The sequence below is a fragment of the Cupressus sempervirens genome, chromosome 1 (assembly GCF_028749045.1).
Source record: "Cupressus sempervirens isolate cs-2001-9-10 chromosome 1, ASM2874904v1, whole genome shotgun sequence".
NCBI classification, from domain to species: Eukaryota; Viridiplantae; Streptophyta; class Pinopsida; order Cupressales; family Cupressaceae; genus Cupressus; species Cupressus sempervirens.
The window spans coordinates 158,609,757-158,628,935 of record NC_143118.1 but is presented as its reverse complement, the minus strand read 5'-3'; the positions used below and the strand labels follow the sequence as shown (position 1 = coordinate 158,628,935).

Genomic DNA, 19,179 nt, shown 5'->3' with positions numbered 1-19,179 from the left:
TTCGGTTGGTCTTCTAGACTGAATAGAATAAAAAATAGTAGAGTTCGTGGTGGTTTGATATTCTAGTGGTAGTTATAGGCTCATGTGGTCCTATGGTCAGTCTTCAAGTGGGAGGTTATTGGTGTGGAGTTTGATTAGTCTCCAAGTGGGAGTTTAATGTTGTGATGTGGAGCCTAATCAAACTTAGAGGTTAACTCTCTCACTTTATTCAACATGATTTTCCACTAGATTATGACTATTGGGGTTTGGGGGAAGCACCCCTTGCACGTTCCTAGGGCAGTGCCCCAGGTGAGCTCCTTGTCTTAGTATAGGGTGGGATCGAGAGACAATGCCTCTACAGGGGTTTTCAAGGGTAGTGCCCTTGAAGGGGAAAAAAAAAGGCTATTGTAAAAGGTGTCAACTATTATTTTTCCATTGGATGACTTATTCCAGCCCTAATTTTGTAAGTGACAAAAGATTGTATAAAATTGGTCAGGGTTAGGGATTCCATAATGTATGATGATATTATAGCTTCTTGCGATGGTATTGAGCTATAAGAGATTGCATATTATAATCACTCTAGATAATAATAATATTGGACTTTCTATTGGTGGATGTAGTCTAGGGACTGGGTGAACCATGTTAAATCTCTGTGTCTTGTGTTCTCTTCTATGTGATATATTATTTTATAATATTGGTTATATTTGCATGTAATTGTTATTTTTGTTCATAGTGAATCCTAATAGAAATTGTGGAATATTTGGAGGCATAGGAAGTAGCTCACTCTACTCCACATGCTTTGAGAAATAAGGATTTAAGATCCACTCTAGAAGTTTACTTTATAGAACCAACAGTGAATCAATCAAATGAAACTAGGTTAGATCTAGGTATTTTCCTTGTTTTCCATTTCCATGCTAATAAGGAAGTTCCTTTAGCCCCTTTTTCTATGGTGCCTCTAGCTACTTCTGTAGAAGAGGATGTGCTATCTCAAAATCATTGGATAATAATAATATCCATACTTTCTATTGGTGGACGCAGCCTAGCGATTGGGTGAACCATGTTAAATCTTTGTGTCTTGTGTTTTCTTCTATGTGATTTATTATTTTATAATATTGGTTATATTTGCATGTAATTTTTATTTCTGTCTATAGTTAATCCTAATAGAAATTGTGGAACATTTGGAGGAAGAGGAAGTAGCTCACTCTACTCCACATGCTTTCAAAGATGAGGATTTAAGATCCACTATGGAACTTATTTTTCTAGAACTAGTAGTGAATCAATCAAATGAAACCAAGTTAGATCTAGGTATTTTCCTTGCTTTCCCTTTCCATGCTAATAAGGAGGTTCCTTTAGCCCCTTTTTCTATAGCCCCTTTGGCTTCTTCTATAGAAGAGGATGTGCTATCTCAAAATAAAAAAACCTCCTTTAGTTCTGGTATGAGAAAGGAATAAAAATAGGCCTTTTGTGTTGCCCTCACTTAAGATATCTTCAGTATGGGTGCTGAATAATCAGTAAAAGAGGGCCTTACCTTGGAAAAGAAAAATTCATAAATAAAATTCTGAAGCTTGGAGGAGAAGCCTATACTCAAAAAGATATAAGCAATGATTTAATAATTATGGTTAATTAGGAGAACCTGAGAGGTTGAGAATGTTTCAGGAACATCTAGCTCTCCCTAATCTAAGCAGGATTCCCAACAAAAGAGGTAGAAAATATTTGAGTGAGATCAGAACTCAAGATGTTGAGGTTGAAGGTCAAACCAAACTAATTGAATTATTTGATCTAGAGAAGGGGAAGATCCTTCCCATAGAGAAATGAAGGTCCTTGCATGGAATGCTAGAGTTTAAATGCCCCTAACAAAAAACACTTATTAAAGTGTTTCTAAACCCAATATAAACCTGATATATTTATGATTCAAGAAACTAAAATGAATGAGAATGAACTAGATTCTTTTGGGAATAAATTAGGTTTTAGAAAGTTCTTTGGTAGCCCATGTATAAGGGCTTCAAGAGGCTTGGTAATGATTTAGAACCCCCACTCGATATTTCTTACCCCTCTAAGAGGGGGAAGATATTGGATGTCAACTCATGTTAAAAGTCTTAAAGCCAATCTATAGTTTTCCCTATTTAACATTTATGGGCCAACTTCATCAGTAGAAAATATTTGACTGAGATCAAAACTCAATATGCTAAGTGTTGGGTGTTCATTTTGCACGAGGTCAACGATAAGAATCCATAGTGTAATTCCTCTCCTGAAAAGAAAATCTTTTTAAGGATCCACTCCAAGGTTCAGTGTTTGTCTTGCAACATACCAAAATCCACTCAGTAGAAGATAAATGTGAATGTTCACAAGGAATCCTTTGCTGGTTCTAAAAACTCTTTTATCTTGGAATCGAAGTAAAATCTGTTTGCTGTCTCAAAATATCACACCAAAAGAACAATATTTTTATATTTTCTATTTTTTTAATGAATTCAATTCTAAAAATTCAACTATTATGAGGTCCTATTCTAACAGGGGGTTAGTAAAGAAAATAATGAAACTAAAAGCAAATCAAATGAAATCAAATGACTCAAAATTGAAATTCCTAAATGGACATAAGTTACAAAACACAACACGTTGTGAGTTAAACCTTCGAAGAAATTGGTAGGAAACCAATGAAAATAGGAGCAACGCTTCCTAGAATCCATAGATGCAATCGTCGCTGAGAATCTTTAACAAATCAAATGATGTTTCACTCTTCATCAAATAGCAAGGCCACGAAAAGTGTGCTCATGTGAGACAAAAAGCTATATAGACACAATCGGGTGATCTCTTCTCAAGCTTGTTACATTAGTGGAATTCATATATCTGTAGAAAACACTAGAACTAAAATATCGCACAACCAGAAACAATGCAATAAACCTTTGGCTCAATCATAAGCTCATGAATAAATCCACAAAAGAGTGACACATTTAGGCAAGAATAACTACACTCCGAATGCTAGCACCAAAAGCATAACTTTATTGCATAATAATGGCAACCTTTGTTACATTTTACAATGGGGTATTTATAATAAATCGTCTCCTCAATTTGTGTTGAGAGTGAGAGATATCTTGATGCAATAAAATGCTTTTAAAACATTTAAACAAACTAAATATATACAAACTGATAATCTAATTGGTGCTTAGAGGGACTCCATCCATATTTTATTCATTAATTGGATGCATGAGCCCTTTACATGTCAAAAACAATGAAAGCATGAGAGAGAAAGTAGGAGGAAGCCATCAGTCAAAGTAGAAGTGCACAAAGACACCAAAAATAGAAGTTAGCCCTTCACTTGATGTGAGTTAGAGTTAACTTTTTGTCAAAATGCACTCCCAATGCATGGAAAGTGCTATTTTTGAAACTGGCAGTCAACTTTCAGCACACCTCTAAATTGTGAACCTATAGAGCTACAGACCTACAGACCTATAGACCTGCAGAGTTGTGGACCTGTAGACCTACGGACCTACGACTGGATCAAAATCTCAAAATTTTACTAAGTGTCAAAATTGAAATTTTGGCATCTAGGTTTTGCTCATCTTTATCCTAAAGATATGTTTGGATGTCTACCCTTGAATTTCTCTATAATCTCAATAATCTTAGCAGCATCAGGAAGATCCAAAGCCTCATACTTGTCTTTGACCTTTTGTCTGTAGTTGTCCACCTCAATTCAAGTTTCTACAAAATCTTTGAGTTTCCTGTCCAACTTTAACAATGCTTCCTCTGTCCTGAAGGCTTGTCTGATGTCTTCATCACTGGATGCTTCCTCTAAAGTCTTTCTAAAATTTTCCACAACTACCTCAATTGGTAAAAGCTTCTCATTCTTCATCTTCAAAAATGTCCAAGCATGCATCACTGTACAACTTTTCTACTTCCAAAATTCGCTCTCGGGCTTGGTCCTTGAGCCTATGTATCTCATCATGCAATGTTTCCATCACTTTATTTTCATCTTCAATCTTTTCTATCCAATCATCTATCATGTCTAACCCTTCTCCGGTATATACATCAATTATAATGCAATATATTTTCCCTTTTATGGCCTGTAGAGTTTGTAAATCCTTGCTCCATACCCATACCTCATCCATAATACTAAAATCTTGCCTCAAAATTGCCACGATCTTATCAACATTCTCTTGTGTAGCATGCAATAACTTCAGACTTCCTGTGATTATAGTAACACCCCTATCCTCAAGGCTATCTTGCCAATCCTGAAAAGCTCTCAAAAATGGACTAAGCCGTACACCTTCCCCTTCTCTAAGAATGGTATTCAAAGTCTCCTTAGGGTGTTCAAAATCAAGAGGACCAATAACTTTAGCTAAATATCCTTTTAAGATCTAAACTTACCTTCGAAGTGTTCTGATTTCAATCTCATCCTGTTCCATATGGCTGAGAACCTCTTTGACTCCCATATTCATCATCTACCCTAAAGTATCCCATGTAGGCTCTCCTAACATGATATCCTTCACTTCATAGTCCTAAAGGCTAATAGCTTCTTCATCTATACCTTTCAAAGGGTGAGCCACTTGTGCAAATAATTCCTAGTTCTGGGTAGTAGTAATGAATGCAAATGGAATTGCATCATGTAATGGAGAGTCAGGCTTGTTCAAAATCTCTGCAATGTCACAAATATCATTCTCTGAAGCAAGGAATTAATGCTTGGCACTCCTCATTATCTCTTTCTAAAACCATCTTGGGATATGTCTTTTTATAACCTTGGCTCTAGATGATGAAGGGATGTGTTCAACTATCTCCTTCCCTCTATCACTCTTGCTTGGAGTCTCTTGTTGTGAGGGTTCTTCTTTTGTAGTCTTAGTTTTTGTAGATCCCGTAGTTTGATCCTCAACTTCCTGAGAAGGTTTTTGTATACATTCTACTACCTATGCCTCTTTTGATGGCTCATCAACAACCCCTGATTCTAGTTCTCCTTGTAATGACGATTCCTTCTAAACATGTTCTTCTGAACTCGGTGCTGGAGGTATCACTAAAACCTTATCTACCATCATAACCTGGGGTGAAGATGGGGGAGTGAGATGAGGACTTTGTGTCTCAAGTGGCATCTACGTCCAATCTTTCTATTGAAGTTCACCTATAGGAGTATCTCTAATCTTATCTCTGACCAATTTTGTACCCATTGGCATGAAATCAAAATCTGGGATGGAGAGAACATCATCACCTAGCTCCCTTTTATCATTCACCCATCATTGTACTTCATCTTCCAAAGAAGAGAGTTCTACCATTTCAGCTTGGGTGGGTGGTGGGATATTTGTGACATTCTTCCTTCTTTCCAATTCTGTAGCTTTGGCCAGTTGAGTTCTCCTTTGTAGAGGTACTTGCTCCTCCTCTTCATCTTACTCTGTTTCATCCTCATCTAATTCTTCCTCAGGAATGGTTTTAGGAATAGATGGATTAGGCACTAATCTTTTACAAACTCTTTGCCTCTTGTTCATTCTAACCTTGATCGTCTTTTGCTTCTATGCAACCATAGGAGAAGCGGGCTCTTCATGCATCGAATGAATGGATGTCTTTGGAATCTCTCCCTCTTCTTGTTGGCTTGAAAAAATAGGAGGCAATGGAAAATCAACCTAAATATGAGAAATTCTAGAGTCTTGAGGCTCGTGGGGAGTAGATTCCTGTCGCTGCGAAGGGCTTGTTCTTCAACATGCTCTGCTTGAATCCTCTAAGGAGAGGCTCTCTTCCTCTTTTCCTTATTTTTCTCTAAAGGATGGTAGTATCCCATTGGACAATCAAGTTGGTAGACTATTTCTGGCATGATAGGAGACTGTAGCACAAAGATGGGAATTGTGACTTTCTTCCCCTTTACCCTTTTTGGGTGAGCATGTGCATGGAATATCACTATATCCAGAATTGGATCAAGTGGAAATGGTTTCTTGATCCAACTCTTTGTCATTCTGATGACATGTCTCACTCGATGATTAATATCATCTCCTTCCTCTTTATCAATTTTTGCATTCAGTATGGGCCTCTTGCCAACTTTATCTATATTGAATAAGGGATCCAATAGCTTATGTGAATCCTGTAGCCTTATCTCATCTGGGATGGTCAAATGGAGAGCCTTCTCCACTAAATACAAAGTCATTCTACAAAAGTCCTTGATACAAACATCATAGTCACTTGTGGCATTCATCCAATGATCTTCAATGGTGTCCTCGTGATAGAACTCTTTTCCTGCCAGGTTTTCCACTTTGCCAACATTGTCAAAGAATGGCCGGGGAGAGTTATATTCTTCAAGAGGATAATTCTCCCATTCCTACTCAAAAGTTAGGATATCCTACTTTCTCTTTACCTGGTATGCTCTTATTACAAAAGGCCAATCCCAACAAGGCCTCTATTGTTTTTTGATCCTCTCATAAGCTAACTCAATCTCCTAGGAAATTCCCATTAAAACCAACTTGTCACTTGGGTACCTTGGGAGTTTCTTTGGATTGATGGATGCTCCACCAACTTGAATGTATGTGAATGTCTGGAACTGGATGAAATATGCATCAAGAGTTGTGATCTGTGTTGGCCTCATCAGACAATCTCTTCCCATAATCCCCTTCGATGAATTGAATGATGGCAAATATGAAGGCATCCTTCACAATTCTGTACTCCTTGGTTTGCGGTGAGAGCTTCTTCTTAACTAGTTGAGGATAGACTATATATGGCCATGCATTAGGATCCTGCATACTACCCTTCTTGTACAGCCTGGGATAGTCTGTGGCCCTTGCTGCAAGTAGATATACCACATAAGAAGTCATGTAGAACTTCTTCTTGTCCTTTACGGTTTGCAACTAGACACACAAGTTCTCACTAAGGGCCCGTTTAGTTGCAAGAATTGGTCAATGTAGAATTCAACTATGCTAGAATAAGCTCTCTTTCAGAATTCGCGCATTCTGAAAATAAATTCTGGAATAACATTTGGAGGTGTTTGGTTGTCCCAGAAGAGGAATCCGGAGATGACTATTCTGTGTTTGGTTGCATCAATAAAAATAGGAATTAGAATAATTTTAAAAAAAAATCTTAATATGAATTTATAAAAACTATTTTTTTGTTAAATTTTTAAAAGTCAAATTAATTTTTACTACCCTCTTCACTATAAATTGACTTTATCCATAAGAAAGGTATATCACATATTTCACTTATACTAAGTTAAACTTGAAAGTTCACAAAGTTTAAATATTTAGACCTCTCTTATCCACAAATATATTTGCTTGCTTAGCCGACACTGCAACCAACCAAGTTTAATCAATTTGCTTTGTTATACCCACATTTTTTGATCTTTTCATTAGATTTAAATCTAGTTATTTTATAATTATATTCAACATTGCCTAAAATTGTTTCGATTATAAGTGTTTTTTTTTAATATACATGTTTATTGTTAAAGAAGTCAAAAGTTACAATTTTTAATTGTAAATATTTGACAACATTTTTTAAAATTTTAATTACATTTGAAGAATTCAATTATAAATACTATTGTATACATAAAGAATATAAAAAATTATGTTAAATATAATTATAAATTTGAATATAATATCAAAACTAAAATTATTTTATTTTTGGGTAAGAACCATCAATGACTGATAGCCTTAAACCGTGTGTGAAGGAAAGTCCAAAGACTATTCACATCCTTATCAAGGCAGATGCCACCTGTCTCTCATTTTCAACAAACACAATTTTTTTTGTTTTAAATATAAAAAAAAATATATATATACGATATTTGAACCTAGTTTTATTTACAAGGCTAAAGATAAGATTTATTTGTAAAGATAATTTTAACAAAAGTTTCAATTACGTAAAAATAGGTTTTGAAAGGTCCCGAAACCTTGTACATCAAATTTAAAAATATTACTATATAAGGCCCAAATACAACAATGTGATTCACCGAAAAAAGATAGGAAACAACCAACAAAAGTTTATAATAAATATCAAGTCTGATATTAGACATTTTGTCATCGTTAAAAATCTTTATACAAATTATAGCTATGCATTTTTTCACATATGTTCCCAACAAATAAATGAAATTAAAAGACAAACAAGACATCGTAAAAAGTAAATTTCAGCCTTCTGACTATTGCAACACTTGCACTCTACTCCAACCTTCTGACTATTGCAACACTTGCATTGTACTCCATCATCATGCACTGTACTTGTTTTTGCATCAGTAACCCATTCAAAGAATCCATATCCATCGTGTCCCTATAATAGCAAATTTTCATTAGTTCCTAGTATAATAATTATTTATTCATTATACTAATTTCTAAGAAAAATTATAATGACCTTTTTCTTATTCAAGCAAGACCAAAATTTACGCCCAGGATTTTTTTGTGTGTTGGAGATTTTCAACAAATAAGGGCCAACACCACATCGACATGTGGGCACATTGATTAAAGCCATCAACTCTACAACATAAAAAATACATTAGTTATATGAAAATACACATACTGTAATAACAATCTTTTAAATCACTATACAAAATCTTTATAATCATTATTAAAAGCCTATTTAAATATCAATTTATATAGCCAAGGAGTCGTTCACAACAAAATACATCATTGCATCTATTTCAATTTGAAACTCGATTGGATCATTATATCAAGTGATATGAAATCCTAAAAATGGTATGAATAGCATCTCCTACTGTTGCATTATTTATGGGAGTAAAGAATCAAACAATACGTTTTAGAAGATATCAGCATTGTGCACACCCAAAAAAAAATGACATTGTCCAAATTAAGACATTATCCACAGGAACCAAACATTACAAGAGTTAGTAATGTTGATGTAAATATGACTAAATAGAAAAAGACTTTGTAATGCTGATAGGAGTCAAACAACAGAAGAGTTACAAGTGAATATATAGTCAAACATCACAAGTGAATATACCGTCAAACAACAGAAGAGTTAGTAATGTTGATCGGAGTCGAACATCACAAATGAATACTACAGTCAAATAGCACAAGAGTTAGTAATGTTGATAGGAGTCAAACAACACAAGTGAATATCACAATATTCTACAGTTTACCCAACAAAATAATATGAAGTAGCCTAGACACCACGCAAACTATTTGATCAAAATGCCTATCCAAGTAGCTCAATAGAAGTCGGGGACTAATGTGTAAAGAATTTGGTACCAATAACTATCAAATCTGCAAATAAATCTATGATTAATGCAAATGACTAAGTCCACAGTGTGGGTTAATATATAAGAAGAGTAGGTACAAGCATCTTTAAATATTTAAACAAGTAAAGGCAATGAATAATTTTCGATATACGCATGTCATAAGGTCAAAAAAAAGCTGATAAAAATATGTTTTGCAGCTGATAATATCATAATAAGGCATGCTATGAAGCAGTCAAATATAAAGGTCACTATAATTCGAAATAGTTTTAACAAAAACTCTAGAGTCCTCCATACTTAATTTGTATGTATTTGACTCTCTCCCCCTCGGTCATTCTCAAGAAGCCTTTTTCTCTTTTGGTTTCAACCAAAAAATCATCACAGGCCTCTATCATTGAATCTTCACTAATCCCATGAATACCTTTGAGGGCATCATATATTTTCTCTCCAATAGATTCAGAATCCTCTTCATCCACTTTGACAATGTAAGGCTTTAACATGCCCTCGTGGATCCTATTCATGGCTTCACAAATGGTATCCATCGAACCAGCCATGCTCGCCTTCTTTCTCTTTCCCCTCCTTGATGAAGATGGTGACATTCTCTGACTACCACTTGCACTTGATTGGTTGGATTGAGAAAATTCATCATCCAAATGACTTTCAACATTAACTGGTATATTGAAATCCCCAACATCATCAAGATTGATGGCCTCATCCATAATGTTCCCTTCCTCAATCTCCTGAGCCGTGGCAGCTACATTACCTTCTGCCATGTCATTTCCCACAATGATAGCTAACTCATTATAGTATTGGAATGGCTGCCTTTTATACACTTTTGCATTTTTGAATTCTTTCCTCTGCAAATTGGAAAACAATTGAAATGGTTAGTTGTCTTTCAATACTAAATTTACAAATATAAAGTTATATGTAAACGAAATGAATATTAAATACCATTTTACCTTCAACAACTCATTCCAAATGCTATCTTTAGCATCCACACACTGTGTACCTTCATTCCATGCAAAGCCGCTTGTATTTCTTAAATCTTTCATTAATCTAAATCCAGATTTCCATGTTTTCAATTTATTCTTCAAATTATCCCTAGTCATATTTTGCTTCAGCTCATCATTGAACCACCTTTCAATGGTAGCCCAAGCTTCATTTTTGAAACCACCTTCACCTTTTCAACCTAGCTGTTCTTGCTCTTGAAGCAACTCAAGGAATTTTTGCTCCATATCCCTAGTCCATAGCACCCTATTCATAGAAGGTGCATTGCTGACTTGTGTTTCTTGAGCCATGCTAAGGAACATAACAAAAATGGGTAAAAAATATATGACCATATAATATTAGACCATACTAATGTGTATGGAAAAATAAAGATGGTCAAATAAATAAACATAACACAAACCCACATCAATCAATATGCATACAACCACATTATGTATCCAAAAAATTCAACATAGATTGCATCAAATGTGGATAACCTATAGGTAAGTTTAACAAATTCAATATTCAACAATGAAAACTCATAACCTACAAGCTCTAGTCCTCAATTCAAATGCACATTAAAATTAAGCTTAACCCCTCTACAGCAATACGCATCTTATAGAGTTAGAGAAGCTCAAGGAATCAAGTTTTAAGAGAGAACATAAAACAACATCAGCAGCACAAACATTAGCACCCTTAAATTCAATAACTTGTTAGTATATAAAACAACATCAGTAGCACAAATAGCTCAACTTCCTGACATAGTTGACTAGAGTAGTGTTATAGTGTGAGTTAAGGAAGAATGAAACATGAATGTTAACAATGAAAGGGAAAGAAAACAACATGTTGTACCCCAACCCCAAACTAAGTCATCAAAAAATGGAAACTAAGGTGAATGTTGTACCCCAACCTTTTCTTTCTCTATTATCAATTAAGAACTTCCATAGCCACTTCTCACTCAAAGTTTTTGGTTTTTGCTTTTACAAGATTTCCTTAACCAAGTGTTGTAGCAATCTTACGTCAATCTCTATGTGGGGCATGACAGGAATTATTGACAAAGGTGTCTTGCAAAAACAACAGTACATAAACATGGCTAAGAAGCCAAACTATAAGCATGTATGTATAAAGCTATCAAACTAATAATGACCACAATGAGACAAAAAACCCAATATCCTGAGGGAAAGAATGCAGTAGTTGTAGTTGAAAACTAAAGCGAATTTATATCTATTACCAGCAAAAGAAAAATAACCAAAAACCATAGTGTGTAATTGTTAAACAGCTTCAGTTCTACACCTGATATTTGGGAAATTGGTGAAAAGACAAAAGAAACTTAACACCTAAATTGAATTGTAAATGGAACCAAGCATTTGTAAAAAAAAAGTGTTAGATCTATCAAATCAAAGGAATATGTTCAAATTATAAAAAGCAATGAACTAATACTATTAGGGAAGACTTGTAATCCTCAACATAGAGAACTTGATCACCTCCTTATAATTCACAAAGATCTTAAATATGATCATTTATGTGTGCATATGCATGATGTTTTTTTAATAAAGAAATGTTGACAGCATAGAGGTCATGGTTCATTGGGGAAGACAAGTGAACAATAGAGATATCTGAATCAGACCTATATGAAAATGAAATTAAAACTGTTTTCCAAAAATTCCATTTTGTGGCTGGAAATGAAGGCCAAAAAAAATAATTAAGCAAAATAGATGGTGTACATCTGCCCAACAAGATAAATTTGTGTAAACTCCTATGTGAACTCTCATATGGCCTAGATGCTTGGCTAGCAGAGATGCTGGTAGAAAAAAATTAAGCACACAGTGGCATCATGAAAACAACATGTGGTGAGAAAAAGCCCATTCTAAGCCATCTGTAGTACATTATGTGCTAGCATGATTACATATCTATGGATACCTTTTTAGGTCAAATATTTTCATAGGTGTGCATTGAATTACAAATCAAAGAAACAAATATCATAAAAACTCACACTAGTTAATATACTTACAACCACATTATAATGATGATGAAAATGTCACATATAATTCATTCATTTGAAATAACACACAACTATCAATATATATATCAAAAAATATCTGCCAATATATATTCTACAACAAAATATAATGTTCCAACTATAACTAAGCCCGTGACCTATAGTCTTCCCACATCCTCTAAGCTATTTCATCTCAAAAGTTTCCCCAATCATCTCTATCTCGCTAAGTCATCCCATATGTCTTAAGTATGGGTACATTTATCCCATTGCACTCATCCTCTTCAATTTCAACTTCACAAGGAATTCCATCCTCTATTGTAATGAAGTTGTGCAAGATGCAACATGCTAAGACAATCTTAGCTTGTGTCATTATTTGATACAATGTTGCATGCTTCAAGATAGGAAAATGTTGCTTCAGAATGCCAAATGTATGCTCTATTTCATTTCAAAGTGAGGAGTGTTAGTGATTAAATAGCTTTCATGAAGAGTTAATCAAATTTCCTCTGCAAAACTCCTTTAGATAGTAGCATGTACACCAATAAGGGGCAAGAAATCCAGGTACATTTTGTATATCCCGCATCAACCAAGTAAAATTTACCTACACAAATTTATGAAAATTATATTGATATAACCTTGACACGTCTCTCATAAAATCAAAGGAATTAAACATTAAAAAGTTGATTGCACATACCGGGGGGAACTACTAGTGGATCTGATTTGGACAAAGCAGAAGCAAGAACATGACTATTTGCTGCAGACCCTTCCCAACTAGCATGAACATATTGAAACTTATAATCAAAGGAACACACACCCATAACATTTTGTGATAGGTTTCCTTTTCTATCATGATATTTAGCTTGGTTGTCAACATCAATAGTAATCAGTATATGGGTCCCATCTATTGCTCCAATACAATCCTATAAATCATGAAATTGCATTAAAAAACATATTATTATGAGTAATAATCAACATACAAATATATGGCAATAGGAGATGTACCTTGAAGTAGGGATCAAAACGATCCTTCCCAAGAATTTGAGGAGGAGTGTTTGGCTCAGCAGGCAACATATAGTTAGCATGGAGTGCTAAGATAACCCTCAAGACCTTATGGAAGTATCTACTAATTGTCTCTCCTGAGTGACCAAAATTATGAGCAATCTTATGATTCCTCAAATTGTGCCCAAGTGTGTGGAGGAGCATCACTAGTTGTTCTTCTAAAGTGATGTTGCAAGAATCTCGAATAATTCCTTTCTGCCTAAGAATAGTGGATAGACGAAAGAAGGTTGATCTAGTCATATGAAGTTGGTCATGGCAATCAATCTAATTTGAATGAATAATACTCTTATAAAATGGGATTTCATCTCTTCTATGCTTACGCCTCTCTCTTCTTGCTTCTTGTGCAGATGTTACAATGGATATTCCAAGGGTGACAAGAGTAGCTACAAGTGCAAGCATGATTCTAGTCCTCCTACCAATGAGACCATGAATCCTTGGATCATTAGCAAGATCCATCAATGATCTAGATAAAAATTAGTACCAAAGATGAGGAAAGAAAAATCTAAAACAAAAATCAGTTTGCTAACATGAAATTTGAAACAAATGACAGTAATGAAATGCCAATAGTATATACTATCTATAGGCTATGCAATGAAACATGCATATTATCATAGAGGTAGAGTAATATGGTATCTCTCGCTAATATGTACAATTATTCTTTTATAATCAAAGTCCATTATTTTTAAGCAATCACATCAGGTAACAATGTACACACATGTAGTAATCCTATAATCAACCACATAATGTTATAAGCATCAAACATAAGGAAGAAAAAGGAATACAATCAGCATTATTATAATACAAAAATCAAATCAACAAGTCATCAACAAGCATCTTGGTCATAGTAGTCTAACCATCATACTAGCATTACATTAGCCACAACTTAAAATTATTAATAGACAAATAACGTACTTAATTTTTCTATAAGCAATTGGCAATACTATATGATCACTGCACTCTAGTTTTTTTATAACATATTTACTGTTATGCTATCTTTGCCCAATTAAGGCTGGAATGTCCTCCCTACACTCAAGTTACAAAAATCAACAAAAGACAAAAAATGAGAAACCAAGCATTTATAAGGACAAACCTATAGGCTTTCTGAAAAACCCACATTTTACATCATTCTGATTCACAACACATTGCCAGGTCTAGTTGTTGTTTGTTAAATCAATGGGGTAATATCGAGTTTGCCATTTAATAATTCAAAGATTCTTATAATATTATAATATTATAATAGCATGGAAAAGATTCTTATGTAAGATCTAAAATGTAGAACAGTATGAAGGCCCAATGCCATGGAATCATGAGATCTGATTGTTGATGGAAAATCAAAGACTTTTCTTAGCCTCCAAGGAAGAAATTCATCGAGTGACAAAAGTACATTCAGATTTTAATCTGAAACTTTTTCCATGAGGACCAATTTTTTTTGCAAAACCCTTGGCTTTTCTCATTTACCAAACAAGGTCAAACTTGACTATAGGGATGTTGGCAAAGAAAATAATGAGTTTCAAGAACATTTTAATTACATCAGGTGGCTGAAAGTGTGAGCCTTCAGACTGAAGTATGAGAATTTCTCTACATGGGGTGATTGCTTTTGGAAAATCATAGAAAATTCTCAAGCTTTTAAACCATCCCCAACATGATTGGGGATCAATTGCAAGGTTAAAATCTAAATTTTAGGACTGACTCCACACATTAAAGGGGCTGAAGATGTAAGTTTTCAAAATAAGTTAGAAAAATTCCTCCATAAGATTAGATGATTTACAACAATTTCTAAGTTTATTCCTTGCCCTCAAGACTAATACATCTTCAATGTAGACCTTTTGAAGTGTTTTGATGCTCATTCCAAGGTCAAGAGGGGCCTAAAACACTTTTATCTTTAGACTTAAGCCTCAAAACACCAAAATAGGGACACATTTTAGAAAAATTAATGCAACTCACCAAACTGTCCAATCATTATAAGGGTTATTTCTGAGTGTTAGGGGTGTTTCTTGCACCAAAGGCACCAATCTTAAGGGTCAAAATCATTCGAAAAGAGACGAGTTTCAGACTCGTCCTCAGAAGTAAAATGTTATCAAACTCATGAAAAGTAATTTGCTATCATGCTCGATTTGTAATTTGATCCCTAATCTTTATTGAGACCTTGGATCATGATTTGAAATGAATTTGATGTAGTATTAGGACTGATTTAAGGATGTCTTCAGACTTACCATGGGTTATCCTTAAAATATCGTAGCTATTTCTTTGGTAATGAGGTCTTATTTTTTGTTGAAAGTTTGTTGTCTTGTGTGATTTTCAATTTGATCCCTAATTTGTATTGAAGCCTTGGATCATGATTCAAGGATTTCTTCAGACTTACCACGTGTAGTCCTTAGAAAATCAGAGTTCTTACTTTGTTGATTAAGTCTGATTTTTGTCATTTTAAGACATAATTTTAGATGTTCAAGGGCATGCTTGAATAGTCTTGGAAGCTGGTTATACATGGGTGCATAGTTAGTCTGCAGACTAACTCCTCAGACTTAGTTTTCAGGCTTTGTCTTCAGAATTTTGTTAAACTTTGTGGCCTCAAAGATTCCATTTTTTAATTAATATTAAGGCAATTGGGTATTGATTTCTTCATTCTTGAATTGTTCATTAATTGCAATAGAAAGAAGAATTTTTCTTCAACACTAAAGTATAGTAGCTCAAAATTGAAGTACACAAATGACAATGATTAGCTTAACAAACTAATGAGATACATTCAAATTAACTGAGAACTTTCTTTGTAGAATTATCTATAGCTACAATTGCCACGTAATATGTTCCACACTAATCCAAAACTCAAGCAAGGTATACCAGCAAGCTCTTTAATATCAGTTTTTGTGCCAGTATTTGCTGGTGCCACTGAAGCCTGCTTGAGATTTTCTGAATGAAAACCTCTGATTTGAAAAATGGTGCTAAACATTTATGTGATAAATGGGAAATGACAATATATTGTCTCTTTTTCTGTTTGATGAAGGATGAAAATTTCCTTGCTATTTGGTCATCAAAACTAGGGTTATTATAACATATGTGTATGTCTTCCTTAGCAGTAAAACAGGTTTTTAGTTAATTTTGACTTATATTTATGTTTTTGGATGAGATTGTGGGTGTTTTTTAATCGACTTTTTAGATCATACTCAATGATCCATCATTAGGATGATGGATCATTGAGTATGGTCTGAAACATAGATGATTAAAAAATATACACAATCTCATCTAGAAACATAAATATAAAATTATAGATTGTAGAAATCTATTATCATTAAATTCAATTTTACAAACAGAACAATAAACTTTTGAATTGTAGCAACAAAGCTAGAGGCCCAGTGAATTCATATGGCTTGAGTGTGAGACCAGATCAAATGGATTTGAATTTTAAACTACTCTCCCAGCACAAAAGAGAAATAAAATCTCAGAGTTGTCATTCTACTTGTGAAATCTAACAATCTGTATGAATCTCATTTTTAGTGGAATTCACACCACAGAATCTATGTAGCAGCCTGCAAGCTACACCCACCAGACAAGCCTGGCAGCAAGAGTTCAACCTTGAACCTATATAGAAAGGACCACAACTTTCAGTTGTTCAGACTATAAATCAACCCCATAAAAATAGGTCAATGTTTGTACTGATCATCAAATTGAATAGCATATATGCAAAATGAATCCCAATTCATTCAAATAAAATATAGGGAACCCATCAAAATATTCAAAGCTCAAAGCTCCATCTGTGTTTTTTCTTTTTTTATAGGTAATAGGTTGAAGTTTGAACTATTTATTATTATTATTTGTTCAGATTAATTATTGTTATGTATTTTCCCATAGAATCAAAACTTCCAGATGAAAGACTCATAATTTACCATTTTATTGTAGGCTCTTGCCTAAAGCTCTATGTTCAATAAACTATATTAGATTCTATATGATTCAAAGTTCAAAGGCTATGGCATTCAATATTACTCGTTGAATGATACTGGATAAGTTGATCTGGTGTTTTTGACCTAAATTATTTTGTTCATGCAAAAAATGGCTGCATGTTCTATTATTTTTTCTGAATCCTTCTAAATCCAATAACCAAAGTGTGATGCATTGGCCTTCAAAAGAGAATGGTTTTCAAATGATCACATCACATATAGCTGTGGGAGAATAGAACAATAAATAAATATCATCACAAATTACAAGTGTCAGAAATGAGTACAAGATGCAATGAAGGTAAGAGCTGGCCACCAATATGATCATTGATGCAAACATTGGAAAATGTTGCAAAAAAAATAATGCAGTAGAACCCAACTACTCAAGATTCAATCCCACTATGATGAATCAAAGGAGCTCAATAAACAGTTGTTGTAATGCGTTGGAGTTTTAGAGTGAACTTTCAAAAGATTCAATCAACAAGGATATTTCCCAATAGACGTGCGATGGATCCAAAAGAGAGGAGCTATGTAGATAGTCTGCACAGAGTATATGTGGGTAACCTTGCATGTCGATGAACTCTCGAAGTCTTTTGAAATTTTTTGAGTCTTGTACAAATGTGTTGGGTAAAGAATGCTAAGAAGAGAAATTGTAGAGCTAACGTCAGCATCCCTCAGGCTTCTTGTTATATGGTAAAGAATGCTAAGAAGAGAAATAGCAGAGTCCTTCTATGACAAGAATGAGGAGGTGAAGCTTGTTGTTTAGGAGGCTGCCCTCACTGCTCCCAAACTTGAAATACCCGTACGCAGATATCAAATGGGTTTGTAGCTTTGGTCTTATTGAACAGCCTAGTAAGTCAAGATAAGCACTCAGAAACAAAGATAATGAACAGTCATCTGGTGCGCTAACTAGTATCTCCATAGCCTACCTTCTAATAACAAAACAAATTTGGAGCTAGAATGCATAGAAGATGCCATACCTAGTGCTTGGAAACCCTCCCTTTGCTCGCTAATATGCAGTGTGTTTGGTGATTGCAACACAAGAAAAACCCTGTCAAAAAATACAAAACCCAAATCAATTACATGCAAAAAAATATAAAATCTAAGAAATTGAAAGGGCTTCACTTCATATCAAGTTGAAAGGGCGTCACTTCATACCTGCTTCTGGTGCTCTCAAATGGTTGACATGCTCAGAAGGGAAAATCTTGCAATGATGGCTTTCTCAAATGCGTGAACAGGACCGAGCGGCAAAATGAAATGGGTAAAAACTCACGGACCCAACAGGATATAAAATTTTCTTTATAAAAAGTGGAATAAGAATAGACTATTCTTATTCCAACTTTTTTTGAGAACTCTGCTATGCCTGTTTTAAGGTAAAATGAGGAGAGCAGGATGCTTATTCCACTTTTATTTTTCGCACACAAACGTTAAATTGGTGAATTCCAGTATACAACTTTTCCTATTCCACTCCTATTCTCACAACCAAATGGGGCCTAAGTGTGGTGGCCCAATCTAGTGGCATCTTTGAGTGTTTGATGGTCTCAGTGAAGTTGACTATGAATGGAGCGAGATGACCTGCTATAGGAAATCCCATAACTCTGCTTAGGAGAATGATTGAATATCCAATGTCATCCTTCATGTATCCTCGAGTCATATCTACTTTGTTGATTGTCTTCACCTAAGGTGGTTTCTCAATAAAGTATGATGAATATATGATGTCAATAGCCTCCTGGTAATGATCCTTATGCCACCTCTCAGCTGCTTCATATGAAAGCCTGATGAACTAATCGACTCTAGGTAGATGAAAAACCCTCTTGATATTATCAGGTCGTAGGTCCAAGACCACTTCCCCAGTGATGCTCTTTACCACCCTCTCATCAGGAAAAAAATGCCGAGATAGGGTCATAATCAATTCATCTGACTGCATGGTCCTAGGATGTGATGCTGCATTTACTAATCCAGAACAGATTAGGGAAGATCTCAAAGATAATCTTTCAGTTGGGTTGTTACACACTCTCAAGAACTCTCTCAAGTCTGTGTGTCCAAGTTCTATATCCTTGATCTCAGAGTATTCATCTTGCAACCATGATTTC

At 34.6% G+C, this 19,179-nt stretch overlaps 1 protein-coding gene and 1 pseudogene across 3 annotated transcripts; both read right to left on the bottom strand.

Moving 5' to 3' along the window:
- Nucleotides 1–7,538: 7,538 nt before the first annotated feature.
- Nucleotides 7,539–7,668, bottom strand: LOC149576636 (U6atac minor spliceosomal RNA; annotated as a pseudogene).
- A 1,626-nt stretch (nt 7,669–9,294) lies between these two features.
- On the bottom strand, nt 9,295–18,357 carry LOC149576635 (uncharacterized). Of its 3 annotated transcripts, XM_089818642.1 has the most exons (5): nt 18,245–18,357; nt 18,067–18,137; nt 13,101–13,569; nt 12,793–13,018; nt 12,159–12,699 (listed from the first exon to the last, which is right to left on the bottom strand). In XM_089818642.1, exons 3-5 carry the CDS (start codon nt 13,395–13,397, stop codon nt 12,590–12,592), a joined length of 633 nt encoding a protein of 210 aa, XP_089674768.1. In that variant the 5' UTR covers nt 13,398–13,569; nt 18,067–18,137; nt 18,245–18,357; the 3' UTR covers nt 12,159–12,589. The 3 variants fall into 3 exon arrangements, with proteins under 3 accessions (XP_089674751.1, XP_089674760.1, XP_089674768.1); XM_089818625.1 differs by lacking the exons at nt 12,159–12,699; nt 12,793–13,018; nt 13,101–13,569 and adding exons at nt 9,295–9,972; nt 10,075–10,414; XM_089818634.1 differs by lacking the exons at nt 12,159–12,699; nt 12,793–13,018; nt 13,101–13,569 and adding exons at nt 9,295–9,972; nt 10,075–10,369.
- Between the last annotated feature and the right edge of the window lie 822 nt (nt 18,358–19,179).

What these genes read in the sequence shown, in the direction of transcription:
- LOC149576635 (XM_089818625.1), bottom strand. Translation starts at nt 10,224, where the DNA reads ATGACTAGGGATAATTTGAAGAATAAATTGAAAACATGGAAATCTGGA. An exon ending in TTTGGAATGAGTTGTTGAAG is followed by an intron (nt 9,973 to 10,074) that starts GTAAAATGGTAT and finishes TCCAATTTGCAG; the next exon opens with AGGAAAGAATTCAAAAATGC.